This window comes from Botrytis deweyae, assembly GCF_014898535.1.
Source record: "Botrytis deweyae strain B1 chromosome Unknown BDEW_007, whole genome shotgun sequence".
NCBI lineage: Eukaryota > Fungi > Ascomycota > Leotiomycetes > Helotiales > Sclerotiniaceae > Botrytis > Botrytis deweyae.
In genome coordinates this window covers 893,830-912,424 of record NW_024066214.1, presented here as the reverse complement: position 1 = coordinate 912,424, position 18,595 = coordinate 893,830, and the positions used below count along the sequence as shown (strand labels likewise).

Genomic DNA, 18,595 nt, shown 5'->3' with positions numbered 1-18,595 from the left:
ACAACAACTGGGATTCCAAAATCAACATTACTTAGGATCTTTAACAAGGATCAAAGAGCTATCATTGGATGTATTATAACGCTTTTGTTGTTCAGCAAGACATTCTCAGAAGTGTCGTCAGTCCCGTTACTACTGTACGTACCTAGTAACTCTCAGGAAAAAAGAATTTAAATGCACTAGGTAGGAGTATTCACATCTCATATATACCAGACCATACCATACCATTATTCATCTTAACAGTAGCGGTAGCTAGCAATGACGCTCCGCTGGCCCTCTGGGAGCCACTGCCGTGGAGGCTTTACTCGCTTTGCTCGATCGATGATATACCTACTTGGGTAGGTAGGTAGATAGATAGAATTGATGGGTGTATTGTATGAATGAATGAGCGGTCGACTACTCCATATGCATAATCCCGCTCCACTCAACAAATCGGAACAATATAAATTAATCGGAGAGGTTGGATAAAGGGATACCTACTACCAAAGTGAAGTTCTCTACCGATTCAATTGGATGCTAACCAACGATTGCGTTTAGCCGCCCTAGAAGTTTGTGAACAGAAATATTCTGAAACATATAAAAATATGTTACTATTACCTGGGTAACAGTACAACCAAAAAGAGGAAAAGAGGAAAAGAGGAAAAGTTTCAAGTTTCATAATTCCGATCTAAAGATCCAAAGCTAAATGATCGATTAAGAAACTTCCCCTTTAGAAAAAGATCAAACGGATGAACCTATCAAATCAATTCCTGGTCCTCGTCGAGGCTTTGATACTATACTACCGGTATACTACCTCGAGACTACTTCGTACCAGTCTCCCAGTCTACCTCGCAAAATCAAAGATGCTACGGTTAAACTAGAGACCAAATAAGCTAGATTCACCCCTGAAGATGTCGTTATGTGGCTAAAGTTACATGGTTAATGGTTATATCCACCAGATCTTGGGAGAAATGTTGACTGATGGATCAATTGGGTATAGTCGCCTCCATTCTTACCCCCTCCCCCTGTTGGAATATTCATACCGGTAGTCTACTCCGTCTGTACGAGGATGTACATATGTGTATGTAGGAAGTCAATTCCGAGTGACTTTTGATTTCGGAGAGTGAGGCATGAGAAAGAAGATATGTAAGGTTAACTGATGTGTCTTCAAATCCTGCCATCTTCGGAAATTCACATCATATCATGGACACCAAGGTGCAAGTCGGGAGATACTAGGTAGGTAGTAGGTACTAGGAAGGTATCTACGTAGCTTTGATATCAAGTTCATGACTCCACCAATCTACCTACTCGGTACCTAGGTAGATAGATATTCACATAACTCTTATCACAATCCTACATTCCTATATCCTCAAAAAAGCATCGAGAATATCGGGAATATCAAGAACGTCCTTCCCCCCCTCTCCCCCATTTGCATTCGACTTCCTTTAAACTCTCTTTCCCCCCTTCCCTCCCACTTAGCGACAAAGGAATATAATTCTCCGAGGCGCGATCGAATCTTGTATCCCCGGGACGTTGCTACTTTCTTTACATGAACATATCAAACGAAAGGAACATAGGATTCTCACACAATAACCCAACACTCCTGAACTTTGGAGATGGAAAATCATATGAATCATTAAGATAGACATGACTTATGTGATTCAAGTCAAAATTACTTTTTACCTCTGTTTCTTTTGGACCCCTTGAAATTACATAAAAAAAAAGAACTCCACAATTCATACTGGGTACAACAAATCCACCGGTCCCTCTTCGATATTGTACACGAGCCTCTTCCTAAGTTCCTACTCTGGATGCATTGAATGATTGATTGCTCTTACACATATTTGAGTTCATCTCCCAAAAAATACAAAGCGGCCGCATTTGCTTTCCACACACTCACTACCTCTAACTTCACCTACCCACCTACTACTTAATATACCTTCTTGACATCTTGGATGGCATGGAATAAAGTACCTTCCTATTAAAACCACCTCAACCAGACCAGTCATTACTACCCACCTCACATTACGAGAATCCTCCTTCCTCGATACACATTCTTCTCTTATATTCATGAAAAGATGGCGGATCACGAACATCAAAAACATATTTCCGATTCCGAAGAAGATTCCATAATGGAAGAGAGAGAGGAAAGAGAAGAGAAAGTAGAGAAAGAGGAGATCGAGGAGAAAGAGGAGAAAGAGGAGAAAGAAGAGAGTGTTGATCAGAGTTCTGATCATGAGAGTGTTCGTTTATCTTCTTTATTTACTTTCAATCCCCTATTTGGCTTGTCCTCCAGAGTTGCACAACAGCTCTACCTGCTTTAGACTGGAACCAACCAATTTACTAACTCGAATCTTTCTGGTAGGACACCTTCGAGGATGCCAATGATGTTGAAGACATTGCCGATACTCTTACCTCCCCAGTTGAAAGGACCAGATCTTTAACGAAACGAAGATCATCATCTATTAAGAGCAATACACAAGATAGCAGTACCGATATCCCATCAGTCCCAACAGTACCACTTCCAGAAACGCATGGCGAAACGAATGACGAACAAATAGAATCCGATAGTCCACCACCTAAATCTCCCCTTTTAACATCTCATCGCATGTCCGCTACATCCCTCCATAATGTGAATCTCGAAGACGGTGATGATTTTGGATCGCCTCCACCGCCTCCTCCCCTTTCGAAAGGTAGTTAGGCCCGCCGAATATTTAAACAATGTGGAAGAGCAATACTGATACACAAGATTTTAGTAGCACCAGATGAATCAAGACCTGATCAACCACCCGAATTACCTCCAAAGCCCAATACCGTAACTCCAATGCAGGGCCTCTCTGGAGCTCTTCCAGATGTGCCATTCTCACCGCCCCCTCCTCCTCCTCCTCCTCCTCCCGCACCTGCCAACCTCCCTGCGCCAACACCTGTCACCAGAAAACTAACCAGTCCGTTCTCGTGGCTGTCGAGAAATACCTCGGCTCCCAAAGAGAACGTCAAGTCACCGCCATTACCTCCATCTCAAGCAACTGAGCGTAGACATACCGCTTCTTCGATAGCAACCATTAGCAGTAATCCCGAAATGATGTTAAACAAATTGGAGGAGGGTAATGACACAGACGCTGCGAATGGAGTTAGACGACCTGCGAGGAATAGTTTAAGGGACAGATTTAAGCTTGTGAGAATGCGAGAAGAGGCCGGCATAACAGAGCTGCCTGAAGAAAAGGATGAGGCAGGCAATACAGCATTTGGGGGTCTCATCAGGCAAGGTACAAGTCTTGGTTTAGGATTTGCCGCCTCACACGACGACAAAGACCCCTCTCCCGTATCTCCCGGTCCGCCTACGAGTCCTAATCCAGTCAGTGTCAACCCCGCACTAGCCCCCGGTACGGCATCTGGAGTTTCTGCAGGCCCTTCTGCAATGGGTGATCCAGAAGCACCGGTCGATTGGGATTTATGGCAAAACGTTGTCTGGGAAGGGCCAGCTGCAGTTGCAAGAACAAGTGCAGAAGAACTAAATCACGCTATTGCAACTGGTATACCGCATGCTATCAGAGGTGTGGTGTGGCAAGTATTGGCGGAGAGTAAGAATGAAGAGCTCGAGGTTGTCTATCGAAATTTGGTCAATCGAGGTACAGACAAGGACAAGGACAGGATGAGTACATCTAGTGGGGCACAAAGCAATGGATCAATAAAAGAGACTGTGGTTTCATCAGCATCATCAATACATTCCGAGAAGTCTACTCCCGCTACAACAATCACCAATGGAATGAGATCTCCCTCTCCCCCTAGTGAGAAGGATGTAGCCGTGTCTTTGGCTGAAAAGAAAAGGAAAGCCAAGGAGGATGCGGCGGCATTGACCAAACTCGAGAGAGCCATAAAGCGGGACTTGGGTGCTCGAACAAGTTATTCGAAATTCGCTGCAAGTGCTGGACTACAAGATGGATTATTTGGCTTATGCAAGGCATATGCTCTTTATGATGAAGGTGTTGGCTATGCACAAGGCATGAATTTCTTAGTTATGCCTTTGCTTTTTAACGTAAGATACGAAACCTCTTATTACTGAATATTCCCTAACATTCAATAGATGCCCGAAGAAGAAGCATTCTGTCTATTAGTACGACTTATGAATCAGTATCACCTTCGAGATCTCTTTATTCAGGATATGCCAGGTCTACATAAACATCTTTATCAGTTTGAGAGATTATTGGAAGACTTTGAACCAGCATTATATTGCCATCTCCATCGACGTCAAGTCACGCCCCACCTATATGCCACGCAATGGTTTCTAACTCTTTTCGCCTATCGATTTCCATTACAACTTGTGCTTCGAATTTACGATCTCATTTTAAGCGAGGGTCTCGAAGCTATTCTCAAATTTGGAATTGTACTCATGCAAAAGAATGCAGCTCATCTACTCACCCTCAATGACATGGCTGCATTAACTACATTCCTGAAAGATCGACTTTTCGATGTTTACATTGATGCTTCTCCTTCCGCAGGATCAATTCTGGAATCTGGTTTCTTTGGAAATTCAGGAGCAAGTATTGATAAGGAAGTTTACCGAGCAGATCATATGATTCAAGATGCTTGTGCCGTCAAAATCACTCCTAAAATGCTGGAAACTTACGCATTAGAGTGGGAGGAAAAGACCAAGATAGAAAAGGATCGGGAAGCAGAATTGGAACACCTAAAATCAACAAATATCTCTCTCACACACAAAGTTCGACGTTTAGAAGAAAGAGTCGAATCTCACGATACGGAACACGCAGCTTTGGCGACTGAATTGGTTCGAACTAAAGTCGAAAATCAAGAGATTCATGAAGAAGCCGAAACTCTTAAAGAACAAGTTAAAGAACTGAAAAATGTAATTGATAAGCTACCGGATGAGATTGAAGCGAAATTACAGAGTGAGATGGATAGATTGATGAAGAGGAATCAAGAAGTTCATGAAGAAAATCAAAAATTGGAGGATGAAATGAATGAAATGGAACAAAACTTGGTGGAAACAAAAATGAAATATGCTGAGGTATGTTATTGCCCCTGGTGATGATTGATGAATGAAGTACTAATAATGAAATAGATGAATGCGGCCCATGAAGCTCTAACTCGTAAATGGACGGATTTGAGGAAAGCTTTGGGTGATTAAATATCGTTATTGAGAGATAACCTAAATTATTAAATACGACTTGTACAGTTCTTCTCAGTTGATACCGATGCCTTTGAAGTATCTTTGGAGGAGGGGCATAAATGCCAATATTGGGGAAAGAAAGAACCATGCTCTCTCTCGTTTGGAAGCTTGCTGGATTTCTTGCTAGAAGGAGGGGAGTGGATTGGGAATAAATCAGATTATACAGGTACTGCTGCATTGGTAGCGAATGGTATAGGATTTGGCGTGGGTCGTAAAAGTACCGGAGAAATACTTTGGGTGCTTGTTTGCTTGCTTGTTTCTTTCTTTTTTTGTCGTTTTAGCGAGATGTTAGGAGGAAGAGAAATTAAAGACGGGTATGGATGGGGGAATGGGGAGAGGAAGGGGATGAGAGGAGAGGTGAGGTGAGGTGAGGTGAGAGGGGGAAAGGAGGAAAGGAGGAAAGGGGGGGAAGAAATAAAAATTAAGAATAAATGATCAATGATATCCCCATTTGTGTTTGTGTGTGTGTGTGTGTGTGTGTTTCTATTTATGGATTTTGCTTTGATTTGACTTTGGTTTTGAATTTGAATTTGAGTGTGCTTGAGGGATTGAAGTGAAGTGAAGTGAAGTGAAGTGAAGTGAAGCGAAGTGAAGTGAAGTGGAGGACTTGTCGACTGCATTAGACTGGATTGTTTGGGTGGTGGACGATCGAGTTTTTGATTAAGTGAAATTTTGGCTTGGTTTTGAACTGGGTTTGACTGGGTTGGACTGGGTTTTGAGCTGGCTTGAAGGTGATGAATGGATATATATGGGTTGGTGGATGGGTTGGTGGATGGATTGATGGATGGGTTGATGGATGAGTTGATGGATGGATTGGTGGATGGGTTGATGGGTTAGTGAATAAATAGATAGATACAAATTTTTGAATTTCTTATAAAGTTCTGGGGTGCTGGATGGAAATTAGATGGGTGGGTGGATGGGTATGGGTGTGTGTTGGGGGTGATAGGGGGTGGAGGGGGTGATATTTCTGTATGTGTATGGTGTTGGGGGAAGGAGGGGTGGGATGGAATGGGATAGGGGGGATGGGATGGGGTGGGATGGGATGGGATGGAGATTGAGATTGAGATTGGGGGAGAGAGAGGGAGAGGGAGAGGGAGAGGGAGAGGGAGAGGGAGAGGGAGAGGGAGAGGGAGAGGGAGAGGGAGAGGGAGAGGGAGAGGGAGGGTAATAGAAAGACTGTGAGTGGAAAGCTGGAATGAATAGGAGTGCAGTGTAGTATTGGGATTTTGTTTGAGGGTTTAGCGGTTGGAGTTACTTATTTAATTTACTTAACTGGCTAAGTAGATAGGTATTTACTTATATTTATTTATTTGACTGGCTAGATGGGTATTTATAAGGTGGTGGGTGGTATTTATAAGTTGGAGGTATTGGGTAAGGAGTGAGGAGTGAGGTGTTGTTTGTGTGATTGTAGAGTTGAGATTTTGAGATTTTGAGATTTTGAGATTTTGAGATTTTGAGATTTTGAGATTTTGAGAAAAGAAGAGATGTAAAGGAGAAGGGAGAAAAGAAGAAAGGTGTAAAAAGAGTAAAGGACTATAGAAGAAGGATATGGATATGGGGGGGGATATAAAAAAGAGGGGAGGGGAGGAGAGGGGAAAAGAGGGAGGGATCGGGAGAGGGGAGGACGGCGCGGGAGGGCCGGGCGGGCGCGGCGGCGCTGGGTTTCTTCTTTGTTCTCTTCCTCCCTCTCGTGTCTTCTGTCTGCTCGGGTCTGTCTCGCGCAGGTCTAGTTTGCTCCCCGAGCTTGGGGCTGGGAGTTAGGAGTAGTAAGTAATGAGTAGTAAGTAGGTAGTAAGTAGTAAGTGATTATTTATATAGATACATAAAGATATAGATCTAGAAATACCACTGCTAGAATTAAAGCTACCTACCTAGGTATATATAGGTATCTCTATACAAGTATATAGATATATAAACAAAAGATTAATTCAGTTTAGTTTATTTGTAATTATGATTTTGATGTATATATAGTATACAATATACGTATATATTTGTATTAAAATTTGAAATTTGAAATTTAAACACAAGATTAACTCTTCAAGATTTAAATTTTCTATACAATATATTATTATTACAGTTCTCATCACTCCCAATTTCCGATTCCAACCTTCCTCTTCTCCTCTCTTCTCCAAACCTATCTCTCTCTTTTTCTATTTGTCTTCCCCCTTCTCTGCTCCTCCCGTTCCTCTTCTCCTTGAATCATACCTTTCCCTTCACTCACACCTGTACTCGTATCAAGATTTCTACTCACATATTCATATATTTATTTAAACAAGATTATTTTTTTTGAAAAAAAAATGAAAGAAAGAAAGAAAGAAAATCTCCACCACCAAACCCACATCACCAATTTACAACCCAGAATCAAAATACTGATGATATAGATATAATACCATTAATCTTCTAGGAACCTCGGGAACAATAGATATCACAAGCTCCTCGCGTTATATGAAACAGAGTTTTATCTATCTATCATACACGATGTGAAGAGTAGATCTTTGTAATATTATTTTCTACTGATTTGTTTATTTTATTTTATGCGACGAGATGGTGGATGGTGGGTGGTGGATGTGTATAATATGTATTGTGTAATCGGCGTAGGGTTAAGGATGTAGATAGGTAGGTAGGTATAGATACCTAGATATACCGAATCGATTGAGAATGTTCTGTTACTGTTATAGATTTGCATGTAGATTTACATGTACAGCGACCGTGCACAGATAGTGGCCGATCACCTAAATCACACCAAAAAATAGCGATTCATTACATTTTGTATAATCATTTATTAATATTTATAATCATTTTTTTTTAATTGAATCTTTTTTTATATATTATTTATATAATAATGATCTATATTCTTAGTTTTCTAAGTTTTAATATAAATTATATAATCAGAAATTTATTATTAAAATAATAACTTATAAAAGTTCTTCAAATTTCGCTTATTTTACTAGTAAATTCTGGAATTTTCAAATTTCTATATTTTAAATCTATATAATATAATCATTTAAAATTTCAAAAATAAACTATAAATTTTTCTGAAATCTATAATCAAAAGTAAATAAATTCATATAAATAAAAATTATAATTTTTTATTTAATTATGTTGAAATTTATTGGTTTAAATGATGAGTTTTGGTGTGATTTAGGTGATCGGCCACTATCTGTGCCCTAGTACTGTAGATAAATATAAAAGAAGAGAGTATTTTGAGATTTAGATTAAGATCAAGGACAATTCTTATACATAAAAACTTCAAATCTTCCATATATTACATCTTGTGATATTCAGACCATGAGAGTCACCAGATTGCCAAACGACGCCGGAAGTGATATGTGATATCCTCTATGAACTCACTTGGAAGAACTTCAGCTCTTCAGGGCTAGTCACAATGAACCCAAAGACTTCATCAGGGCAAAGTAGGAGCTATGGTAAAATCAATTCAATTCTTCATCAAGTAGCTACCATAATACTTTAATCAACCATTGATCAAATGTACCAGATATTCTAGCTGGATAGATAACAAAAGCACAGGGTATAATCATCCTCTTCTTTCTTTCTCTATTTCTCCTCTCAAAATTCTAAACATTCACTCAAACAAATCCCCATTCCCTCCTAACACCTTCCCACTCTCCAGCCCCTACAATCTCTACTTCTTTCCCTCTTCCTGCCCCCTTCCCTTCTAAATCCTTCCACCTCAGATCTACTTTCGCAGCCACATTTCTCTCCCCATCCCTCTTCAACCCCTTTCTTCCGGTTCCAACTCCTCTTCCTAAATTTCCCTCCCTCTCTCCCAAAACTCTCCCTTTCTTAACAACTTCCTCCTTCCATGCCCTCCAATCCTCATATTCCTCTCTCTGTCTCGCAACCCAGTATCCCGGTGTACTCTTTGCCGGTCTCCACTTGCCCCTATCTGCTTTTATGGCACCCAAATCATAAATTCTCGAATTTTCCCCCGTAGCCAGCGTCAAGAGCTCGCTTAGCACATCTTGACCTTCTGCTATAACCAATGCTTTCCTCTGTTCCTCGACTGATTTAGATTTAATCAACGGTTCATCCAACCAAGACATATTTTCGCGTTCCGAAAGTTTAACCCGACGATTATCTTCCCGGAGGTAACGAACTGCAGCTTGCAAACTAGCAATTTCAGTCTTGAGCGCATCCATTTCTCTGGCAGTGGCAACAGCACGTTCCTGGCCTGCTTTAGAACCAGATACGACTTCACCCAAAGCTTTACTTTCATCCGCAATCTTCTTCCACTTCTCGCGATCAGCTTCCATAGTTGATAATTCTTTGTTTTGAAGTTCGATTGCTTCAGCAAGTTCTGCTTCACGGTACTTGGCAACTTCGATTTTGCGCTCAAGTTCATTAATACGTTCGTTCTTCTTGGTAGCATCTCTCATGCGACTTTCTAGAAGTTCTATCTTAACGGATGATTCTTCGAGAGTTTGATCACGTAAAGCGATAAGACGGAGACGCTCATGATTGTCTTCTTTCAGACGACGGAGTTCTTCTTGAGTGTCAACGGTTACAGTCTTGGAAGATTTCAATTCTTGAGATCTGAGAATCCAAGGGGCTGTTGCAAGCTCAAATTCTAGGGTTTTATCCAGATCGGATGTCAGAGTTGAGAGATCGATTAGTTGATTATTGAGAAATTTGAGCTTGTTTGAGTAGGTAGAGAATAAGTCGGATTCGTCAGTTGAAAGTATGTTTGAAGTGGTCTGGTAGATAGTACTTTGAACTTCTACATATGTGTATGGCTCGGCTCTACCTTCTTCGTGTAATACCGTGTACAGGTCGTTTCCTACATGACGTGTGTATTCTGTAAGTTGTTGAGTTGCCAATTCGCATTGCTCAAACGATTCAATAGTGTCAGGCATAAGTGATAATGATCGAGCTTTCATGTCTTCAATCTCTCTGACTGCTTTTCCAACAATGACCTTTGCACTGCGCGTCTGGGTAATGACTGCCTCCGTCTTCTTGGAGAAATGTTCAAAGAGCTCATCATCCTCCTCTTGACTGGGTATGATAGTTTGAACCATGGTTCTCGTAGACGAAATTGCAGCAGCAGCATTTTCCAGCTGACTCTGCATGACAAGAGTACGCATATGAACCTCGTCAGCATAATTAGCAAGGCTATCTCCAAGATGAACCTCTGCAAGATGAGACATGAGAGCAATAGTACGTTGCAATTCGCTAGCACATTGCTTTTCCTTCAATTCATCTCTTCTCAAGCCATCTATCCATCCATTGAGTGCTCTCTCAACAGGTTCAAGTTCATATAGTGCGCCCTCGTATTTGCCGAATTCTTCAATTGAGCAGTGGCTGATGGCATTGACAAAACGGTTGCACATGGCACCAACCCATACGAGTTTGTCAAGAACATCACAGCCAGCAAAGATGTCGTCCTCATGGCCAATAGGTGGCTGTCCGTTTACCCTCTCTTTAACAAATCCATGTAAAAGATTTGCTTTGAAAGCCACACGTCGGAATCTTAGCAATGCCAAAACTGAATCTCTTTCTGAATTGAACTGATCTGGTAAGAATAGCTGAACGATGGACAAATGTTCCGATGCCTCCTGAGCATCTAAGCGACGTAGTTCCAAGTCGATTGTCTTGACTTGAGTTTTGGCAGCAGAAACTTGGAGCTTCATATTTAAGTCTTGCATTGCACGTGTTCGGCTGTTCAATTGTTCCGATTCTGTTTCTGTGACGGCATGTGATGCTCTTATATCTTCCAAGTCGCTTTGTAGACTAGTAACTAGCTCACGGAATCTCGATAAAGTATATTCCATGTCATCCAAGGTCTCATCTTGTTGGGCTGCTCGTCTTGCTTGCTCATTAATAATGCTTTCCTTGAAGTCGATTTCTTCCTGCATCTCCTTCTCGGTTTCGACGTGATTAATCTCGAGTTCGTCGTTAAGTTCCTTCAAGCTTTCGAGGTCCTCAATTGTGACTTTCAATTCCTCGATTTGCTCACTCATACTCATGTTTCGATCGGTAAGTTCCTCAATCATGTCTTCGGCACCTAGAGCATTATCGAGTTGTTGGCGGAGATCTTCAATGATGGCTTCTGACTGAGCAAGTTTTCCCTTCACCACATCATAATGTTCCTTGACACTACCGAGCTCTCGAACATCTTCTTGTAGACTCTTGATTTCGTCTTTAAGCTCGGCCTCAGCTTGTTGTGTCAGATCTCTGAGCCTCAGAAGGGCTTCCGTTAATCGTTCATTCTTTCTCTCCAGTTGCAGATAACTTTGACTAGTCTTCTCTTCTGCACTCATTTCTCCTCCCAATTCTGTATTCTCTTCTCGCAATACCTCGACCTCCAACTCCAACTCTTCAGTCTTTTGTTTCAAGGCATCCAATTCAGTTCTGAGCACTTCGGCTGTTTCTTCTGCCATTTCCCTATCCAGGGTTGCCATTTCAAGTATCGATTCATGTTCGGCTTGCATACCTTCCACTTCCTCAAATCTAGCAGCAAACTCTTTCAATTGTTTTCTCAAGTCCGTTATTTCTTGTTGCTGAGGTTGATATTTCGTTTGTAACTTCTGAATAATCCCCTCGAATTTCTCCTTTTCAGCTTGAACATTTTCCAAACCTTTCAGCTTCTCCCTATCCTCCATTCGTTTCTTCTCCATTACCCTTAGCTTTGTTTTCAGGTCCTCAATCTCCCTGCTGGCCGCTGTGCTCGTTGCAACACGCTGTCCGGCTGGTGATCCTGCTGGCGAAGCTTCTCGCCCAGTCCTAGTAAATACGGGGCTTGAAGCTTGCGGAGACAACTGATCCGTATCACTCCTCAGTGAGGGTGATAGCAATCTATCTTCATCAACCGTATCATGAGTACCATCACTGACTTGACTAGACCCTGATGGTGCGCGGTCCGGAGCAGGTCGAAGTGTGCGTTTAGGGGCCAAAGAGGTGGGACGAGAAGCAGTTGTCCTGGTCGCAGGTCCTCCAACCCTATTTGCTACACCACTACCTCCAGCTAATGGTTTTCCTCGTCCTCCAGGTGGAGGTGGCGGGCCCATTGATGTCCGACTTACAGATGATGGCCGAGGTCTTGTAACGCCGGCAGAGGGCGCACGAGAATTCGCAGGTGTACCGGTTCGGGAGGTTGAGGCAACCGAAGTACCTGCGGAGTATAGTTGCTTTGTAGGGGATTTTGTGGGAGACTAGATGTAGGATTAGAATATGTATGGCATCATGTGAACGTATACATACACGAAGGCCTGAAGGGCCAGAGGGATGTCTTCCCTTGGGGCTTGGGCTCGGAGCATTCATGCTTTTCCTTTTTACGCCATTATCTGGTACAGAGTTTGTTCTTCGTGCAGCCGGGGCAGCAACGCTGCTTGGTCGACCAGGTTTCTTTGCAGGCGCAGGTGCTTTTGGGGGAGGTGCAGGTCGATCGATAATAGCAATAGTAGAAGGGCGAACAAACATTCCTTTGCCCATCTCGCACTGAAAATATCGCCTTCCCAAGACACTGCCATCATTTTTGCCTCCTCCATCTTCTAATTCAACTCCGACCCAGTCCCCTGAAGCAAATATTGGATCCGTTCCCATCCATAGAATAGTTGCTATAGCACCATTTCCAAGCTCCACCGTTTGGCCAATTTCGAATTCGGCCATGATGTGCGAATCATCTGAGAAGTATTGAAACTGTAGTTGGATAGTATGCGTCCAGAGAAGCTGTGGGATTTATCGTTGCTAAGTAAATAATCGAATTATTGACAAGTAATTGTCGTTGTCGCGTTCGCGTTGAAACAGGTTGTGGTTACGTAATCATGAAGTCGTCCGTGCTGGTAGGCTCGAGGTAAGTCGGGTACCCTACTTTCGGGCCAACAGGGTTTTGGGCCACCCTTTTACACCAAAAATCACTTTTTAGACCTATTAATATCTCTATTAACATTTAATATAATTTAATGAAAATTTGTATATATATAATTTAGATCGATTTAAGCCTATTCTGAAATTTTTAGATTTTTAGGATTTTTCTATATTGAAAGTTAAAGCTTTAAAATATCGATTTTCAAATTTGTATAAAAATTACATACAAAATTGAAATTTTTATGAAATCTTTAATAACTTTTTAATAACAATAATTAAAAGAAAACTATAAATATTTTTAAAATATTTAAGCTTCAATCTATATAGAAATTCAAAAAAAAAATTCAAAAAAATTAATAGATATAGAGATATAGTATACAATAAGTTTAGAGTAGTATAAATAATCCCTGTCATTTTGAGAGTATCCCTATAAATATTTATTTGTAAAAAACTTTCTATTTTTTCTGAATCTTTTAGATAAAATATATTATAAGTTTATAATAAAATTTAATAGTTTATTTTTAGCAATTTTTATTAAAAAGTTATTAAAGATTTTATAAAATTTTTAAATTTATATGTGATTTCCATACAAATCAAAAAATCGATATTTTGAAGTTTTAGATCTCGATATAGAAAAATCCTAAAAATCTGAAAATTTCAGATTAAGCTTAAATCAATCTAAATTATATATATACAAATTTTCAGTAAATTCTATTTATAAATAAGAAAATTATAAATTTCATTTTTGGTATATTTTTGATATAAAAAGTAGCCCAAAAGGGAGATAGCCCGAAAATAGAGTACCCAACTTACCTCTAATTCAATGAATTTTTAATTAAAATGATTTATATTTTATTTCTTGATTCTATCAATTGAGATTTATATTATGATATAGAGTTTTTTCAATTTGGAGCTATATTGATTGAATTGGATTTTCCACTTTCAAAAATTCGATTAGGTGATATTCGAAAAAGTGCTTTTTTTTTGGACACACGTTATTAAATCGGGTGTAATCAAGCCCCTCCCCAAATACAAATGTTTACAATAATATATGTAGTTTCTTTGTATTATGGAAACGGGAATTAATAAAACTTCTTGTAAATCAAAGACTATGATATCATTTCATAAAATCCTGTCTCGTATAAAACTGTAAAAGAAAATAATCACATTCTACCCTCCGCACTTACACATTTCACCACACTACTCCAACTACAAAAGCATGATAGCAGCACCCACAACCGCGGCCACCGCACCTCCCAAACTATCTCCTCCAATCCTCTTCTCGCTTCCTGATGTGCCCGTAGCGGCACTGGGGGCTGTAGTTGTCGCCGTAATACCACTGGTGAATGGCGCGATTGCTGCACTAGTTGCGCCCGAAAAGGCAACAGGCTGCTCAGTCGCAGTAGGGTTTGTAACGGCAGTTGTGTTAGAGGGGTTGAGAACGTTGTCAATAATGTGCATGACTCCGTTAGAAACAATGATGTCGGCGCCGATGACTTCGGCGCTGTTGGCGAAAATTTTGGAGTCTTCTGAGGTGACGGTGAGGGATTCACCCATGAGCGATGGGAAAGATTCATTGGCTAGCCCGGTGGATAGGAGAGTTGAGTAGCCGACCTATGAATGGGTTAGTTAAGAAGTAAGGAACTGCGAGAGTCAAAGAGAAACTTACGGTGCCGTTGAGAACGTGGTATTCGAGGATTTGACTGAGTTGCGTTGTAGGTAGAGCAGCAGCTGTGTTCCCAATTCTCTCAAAAGCTTCATTAGAAGGAGCGAAGATAGTAACATCCTTGAGGGATTCGACTGGTGCTATGAGGGAAGTAGTTTTAAGGGCACCCGCAAGAGACAACAGGTTTGAGTCGATGGCTGACATGGATGCCGAAATAGGGATAGTAAGGACTGTATCGACAATGTGCATCACGCCTCCATTGAACATAATATCCTAATGTATGTTAGAACTGTTTTTGCAACAAGTTGAAAGGACGAAAAGAATCGGGTAGTTGCTTACAGTCTGTGTTGTAGTACTTTTCTCTTTTAATCCAGTGGTAACAACAGCATTTGAACCAACCAGAGCAACCTGTACTACTTGTCCACCTGTGACTTGGGTGTAGCTCTCATTTTTCAGAAGCGTTGGAATGAACTTTGCGTCCTTTGAGAACATGCTAGCCGGAAATGTACCATTCAGAACGTGATATTGAAGAACAGCAGCAACAACATCGCTTTGGCCGGCTGCGGCCTTATTTGCAGGCGTCGCAAGGAATTTCGTGAACGCCGCGTTATTTGGTGCCAGGACTGTAATTCCCGATGAAGTATTGGAGGAGAGTGCGCTTACGAGTGCGGGCTGTTGTCCGAGGAGCACTGCAAATGTTAATATAGTGATGTTAGAGGAATACCATATAACTTACTGGAAAGAGTAGATAGAGTTTCGTTATTAGCTACGATCGCTTGGGATAACGTCATCCCAGAAGTGCTAGCAGCAGCTACAGAGGCCGTATTATTTGTCGCCGGGGCGTCAGTGATCAATGCAGTGACGCTTGAGGCGAGGAGCGCCAGCGAGAAGAGTGATGGTGTATACATTATTCTGGAAGAGATTGGCAATAGATTCAACTATTACTCAATTATATTCTGCTCTGCAAATATTAAAAAGGAATAAGTAAGACTGGATAATTATCAAAATCACCGAGCAAAGAAACAACAAGAGGGACGTAAAGGAGAGATATAAAAGATGGTAGAGGGAGATCCCTTTTGAGGGCAAAGCGGAATTGGAAACGCCCCGCAAAGGAAGAGTGCACTTTCAAGCACATCTTCCCGACTAAAAGTCTTGAACTATAAGTTTTTGATGCCGGAACATCACATATGTGGTAGATTGAGCATAGGGAAAGCAGCACAGACACGAATTGAGTGTGACAACTAATTGCAGTAACAGGGTTGAATGTTTGAAGCACACTTGCAAAACCCTAGAACCTCCAAATAAGAGGGGTGGCAATTGTTGGTAACAATTTCGAATAGAGAAACACACACTAGAAAGCTTGAATTATAGTATAAGGTTAAGAAATAAGGTTAATTGATAGCTGGAGTATGTATGAAACGAGCTGTGGTCAGATCTCGACTGCGGGGTATGATTGGTCGCATGAAATGTCAAAGCCCCTCAAACACGAAAAGAAACCATTGAAACGAACAGCATTTGACTCTGGTCAAGGATCTTATTCGATACTTGTATGCTGCTTGAAGAAGAGCCATCAAGAGGTATCTGAAGAGCAAATTGTAGGGAAATGATCAAGAACTCCCATCAGTTTATGTAGAATCTGTCGAGGAGGGGAATTTTGAGTTTAATTCATCCTAGCCGACTTTCAAAGATGCATTTGTTGCGAGCGCATTTTGGAGACTAGTGAAATAGCCGGGGAATAAAGCTGACACCAAGATACGTTTATGATATTGGGCTGAGCACTTGTCTCATAACGAAAGACTGAGGCACACCAAGAACACCGAGTCTTGGAATCCGCATATTTGCGAATTAGTTGGGTCAAGTGAATTTGGCCATTTAGAGGAAGCAAGTAACCTATAAATAAGATTGAAAATTCAAGAAGGAAGTTGGTAGGATAATTCATGAAATTATTGGCATTCGCCTGGCAAGCAAAAGCAGTATTGTGTGCTCTATAGTATACTTTTGAGGTTAATCGCCAGTCCATTTCAAATCCCACTGAAGACGATGCTGGGCATTCTTATGAGCCCCAGAGTTTCCATCCCTGGCAAATACAGCCATACCAACAAATTCCCCATCGTCCCGAGAGATTCCTCCATCAAAATCTCAAGACCATTAACCAGTAAGTTCCTTGATGAGGGCTCCTGGGGTAGGAAATAGGACATTTCTCTTCTTCTTGTACTTGTCGCCGAAATCAATACGGTATTGCTTCTCCTTCTTGACGGCCCATTGCTGCATTTGTGCTGTTCCAACGATAGCGAAAATGACCGTACTCAAACTCTTAGTCACCAAGATCATACCAATCCACGCGAGAGTCTCAAAAAAATAATTAGGGCATGTTACCATGGAAAATCCGTACCCCTGAGGAATTCCACGTTCAGTCCCTCCCGGCGAGCGAAGGTTCGAGAGAGTAAGATGAGTTTTGAGATTGGAAAGCTCGCCAAAGAGATATAGAGCCACTCCAGCCATATTCAGGTAGTCAATTTTCGGGGATGAAAGGGCAGTGTAGGATGAGGGGGCATATATAAAGTAGGCGATGTAGAGACCGCTAAGAAGCCAGTAGTGAGCGCAGTTTTTGAAGATGTTTCTAGCTGGCATTGTAGACAGGGAGAAACGGTGAACGTAAACGGTTTCATATTCGCGTTTAAGAAAATGAAGAACTATGAGTGACATTGAGAGCAGCTGAGAACTCGAGAGGGGGGCAATGGAGGTGGTAGGATGAGAGTAGATATAAGGGCGGAGGAGGGGAAATCCAAGGTGGATTAAGATAGGACCGAGGTATTCGATTATATAGACGGTACGCCAGCCTAATTGAGGACCTATAATAGATTATAATGTAAGTTTTGATGCTTGAATCGAGTGATGATTTGCAGGTATATACCTAGGTCCTTGATCAAGATTTCCTTCCCAGTGATCACTTCTTTATGTTGAGAAATGAATGCTTTCCTGTCTTTCAAGATCTTCTTCTGTTCTGGATCGAAGATACCAAATCTATTGGGGTCCCAGCCGCCGGCTTGCTTAGCCAATTTATCTTTAACATCTTGAACCGTGGTCGTTTCGTCGATATCAATCGAGGTAGGAAGACGTTTGATGGGGTTTTTGGGAGCTTTGAAGATTAGCTTTAAGAATGTTCAATGGCAGCAAATTGAGCAACTTACAGCGATTTGTAACCTTTAATGTGACTGCCATCTTGGAAGAATTGACAATGTATGATCTGAGGGGATTGATCAAGATTGTTGAAGATTTAAGAAGACGGCGCTGAGGTCGGGGGAAGTAATAAGTGAACGAGGTGAACTTGCTTGTTGGCTGTCGATCTTCAAAATTATTTGACTTTTGACTATTGACCAGGCCAATTGGTCCAGGCACGGAATATCCGCCACCAATTCACCGATCATGATGATGATCATCGGAGGGAGATCCAACACACCCTGCCAACTGTACGATCTAGGCCCAATTAAAACGACACTTTGGCAGTACTCTGTACTCTTCTGTTCGAGATACTTTGAAGTCTAATTAAACTCATGAAAGCAAAATGATAGACCAGCTCCCTAGTACCTTTCTATGGATCTATCTAGAAAGGATCTAGAAAGGATCTTGAAAGGTATGGATATCAAAATCAAGCTATATGAAAGCGGTGAATGTGGATCATTCATCACATGATATGATAGACTCAAAGTTTGGTTTAGTATGTTTCATTCCAGTCTCTCTCTCTCTCTCTCTCTCCTCCTTTTTGTTGACTCTCACTTGTTCCCGTTGTAAATATAAACACCTATTTCAATTCGTTTTCCCCTCCGGTAACCTTCTCACTTCAATTGGATGGGCATATCATACCGAGTGGTTCAATTGGCTGATAAATCATGAGGTCTATCAAATACAACTTTACCTTGCATTGCAGCCCTCCACAATCC

General features: G+C 41.3%; 4 protein-coding genes across 4 annotated transcripts; 1 reads left to right on the top strand and 3 right to left on the bottom strand.

The window, feature by feature from the left end:
• Nucleotides 1–2,054: 2,054 nt before the first annotated feature.
• Nucleotides 2,055–5,122, top strand: EAE98_003994 (uncharacterized protein; the record flags this gene model as incomplete). Its single annotated transcript, XM_038951614.1, has 5 exons — nt 2,055–2,219; nt 2,342–2,669; nt 2,733–4,012; nt 4,061–5,002; nt 5,057–5,122. The coding sequence occupies 5 exons, from the start codon at nt 2,055–2,057 to the stop codon at nt 5,120–5,122; spliced, it is 2,781 nt and encodes a 926-aa protein (XP_038812087.1).
• A 3,629-nt stretch (nt 5,123–8,751) lies between these two features.
• EAE98_003993 (uncharacterized protein) lies at nt 8,752–12,790 on the bottom strand (the record flags this gene model as incomplete). Its single annotated transcript, XM_038951613.1, has 2 exons — nt 8,752–12,333; nt 12,383–12,790. 2 exons carry the CDS (start codon nt 12,788–12,790, stop codon nt 8,752–8,754), a joined length of 3,990 nt encoding a protein of 1,329 aa, XP_038812086.1.
• A 1,407-nt stretch (nt 12,791–14,197) lies between these two features.
• On the bottom strand, nt 14,198–15,562 carry EAE98_003992 (uncharacterized protein; the record flags this gene model as incomplete). Its single annotated transcript, XM_038951612.1, has 4 exons — nt 14,198–14,602; nt 14,658–14,927; nt 14,994–15,343; nt 15,391–15,562. The coding sequence occupies 4 exons, from the start codon at nt 15,560–15,562 to the stop codon at nt 14,198–14,200; spliced, it is 1,197 nt and encodes a 398-aa protein (XP_038812085.1).
• Nucleotides 15,563–16,802: 1,240 nt separating this feature from the next.
• On the bottom strand, nt 16,803–18,158 carry EAE98_003991 (uncharacterized protein; the record flags this gene model as incomplete). The annotated part of the gene is made up of 3 exons (XM_038951611.1): nt 17,846–18,158; nt 17,569–17,793; nt 16,803–17,506 (listed from the first exon to the last, which is right to left on the bottom strand). Exons 1-3 carry the CDS (start codon nt 17,874–17,876, stop codon nt 16,803–16,805), a joined length of 960 nt encoding a protein of 319 aa, XP_038812084.1. The 5' UTR covers nt 17,877–18,158.
• Nucleotides 18,159–18,595: the final 437 nt, after the last annotated feature.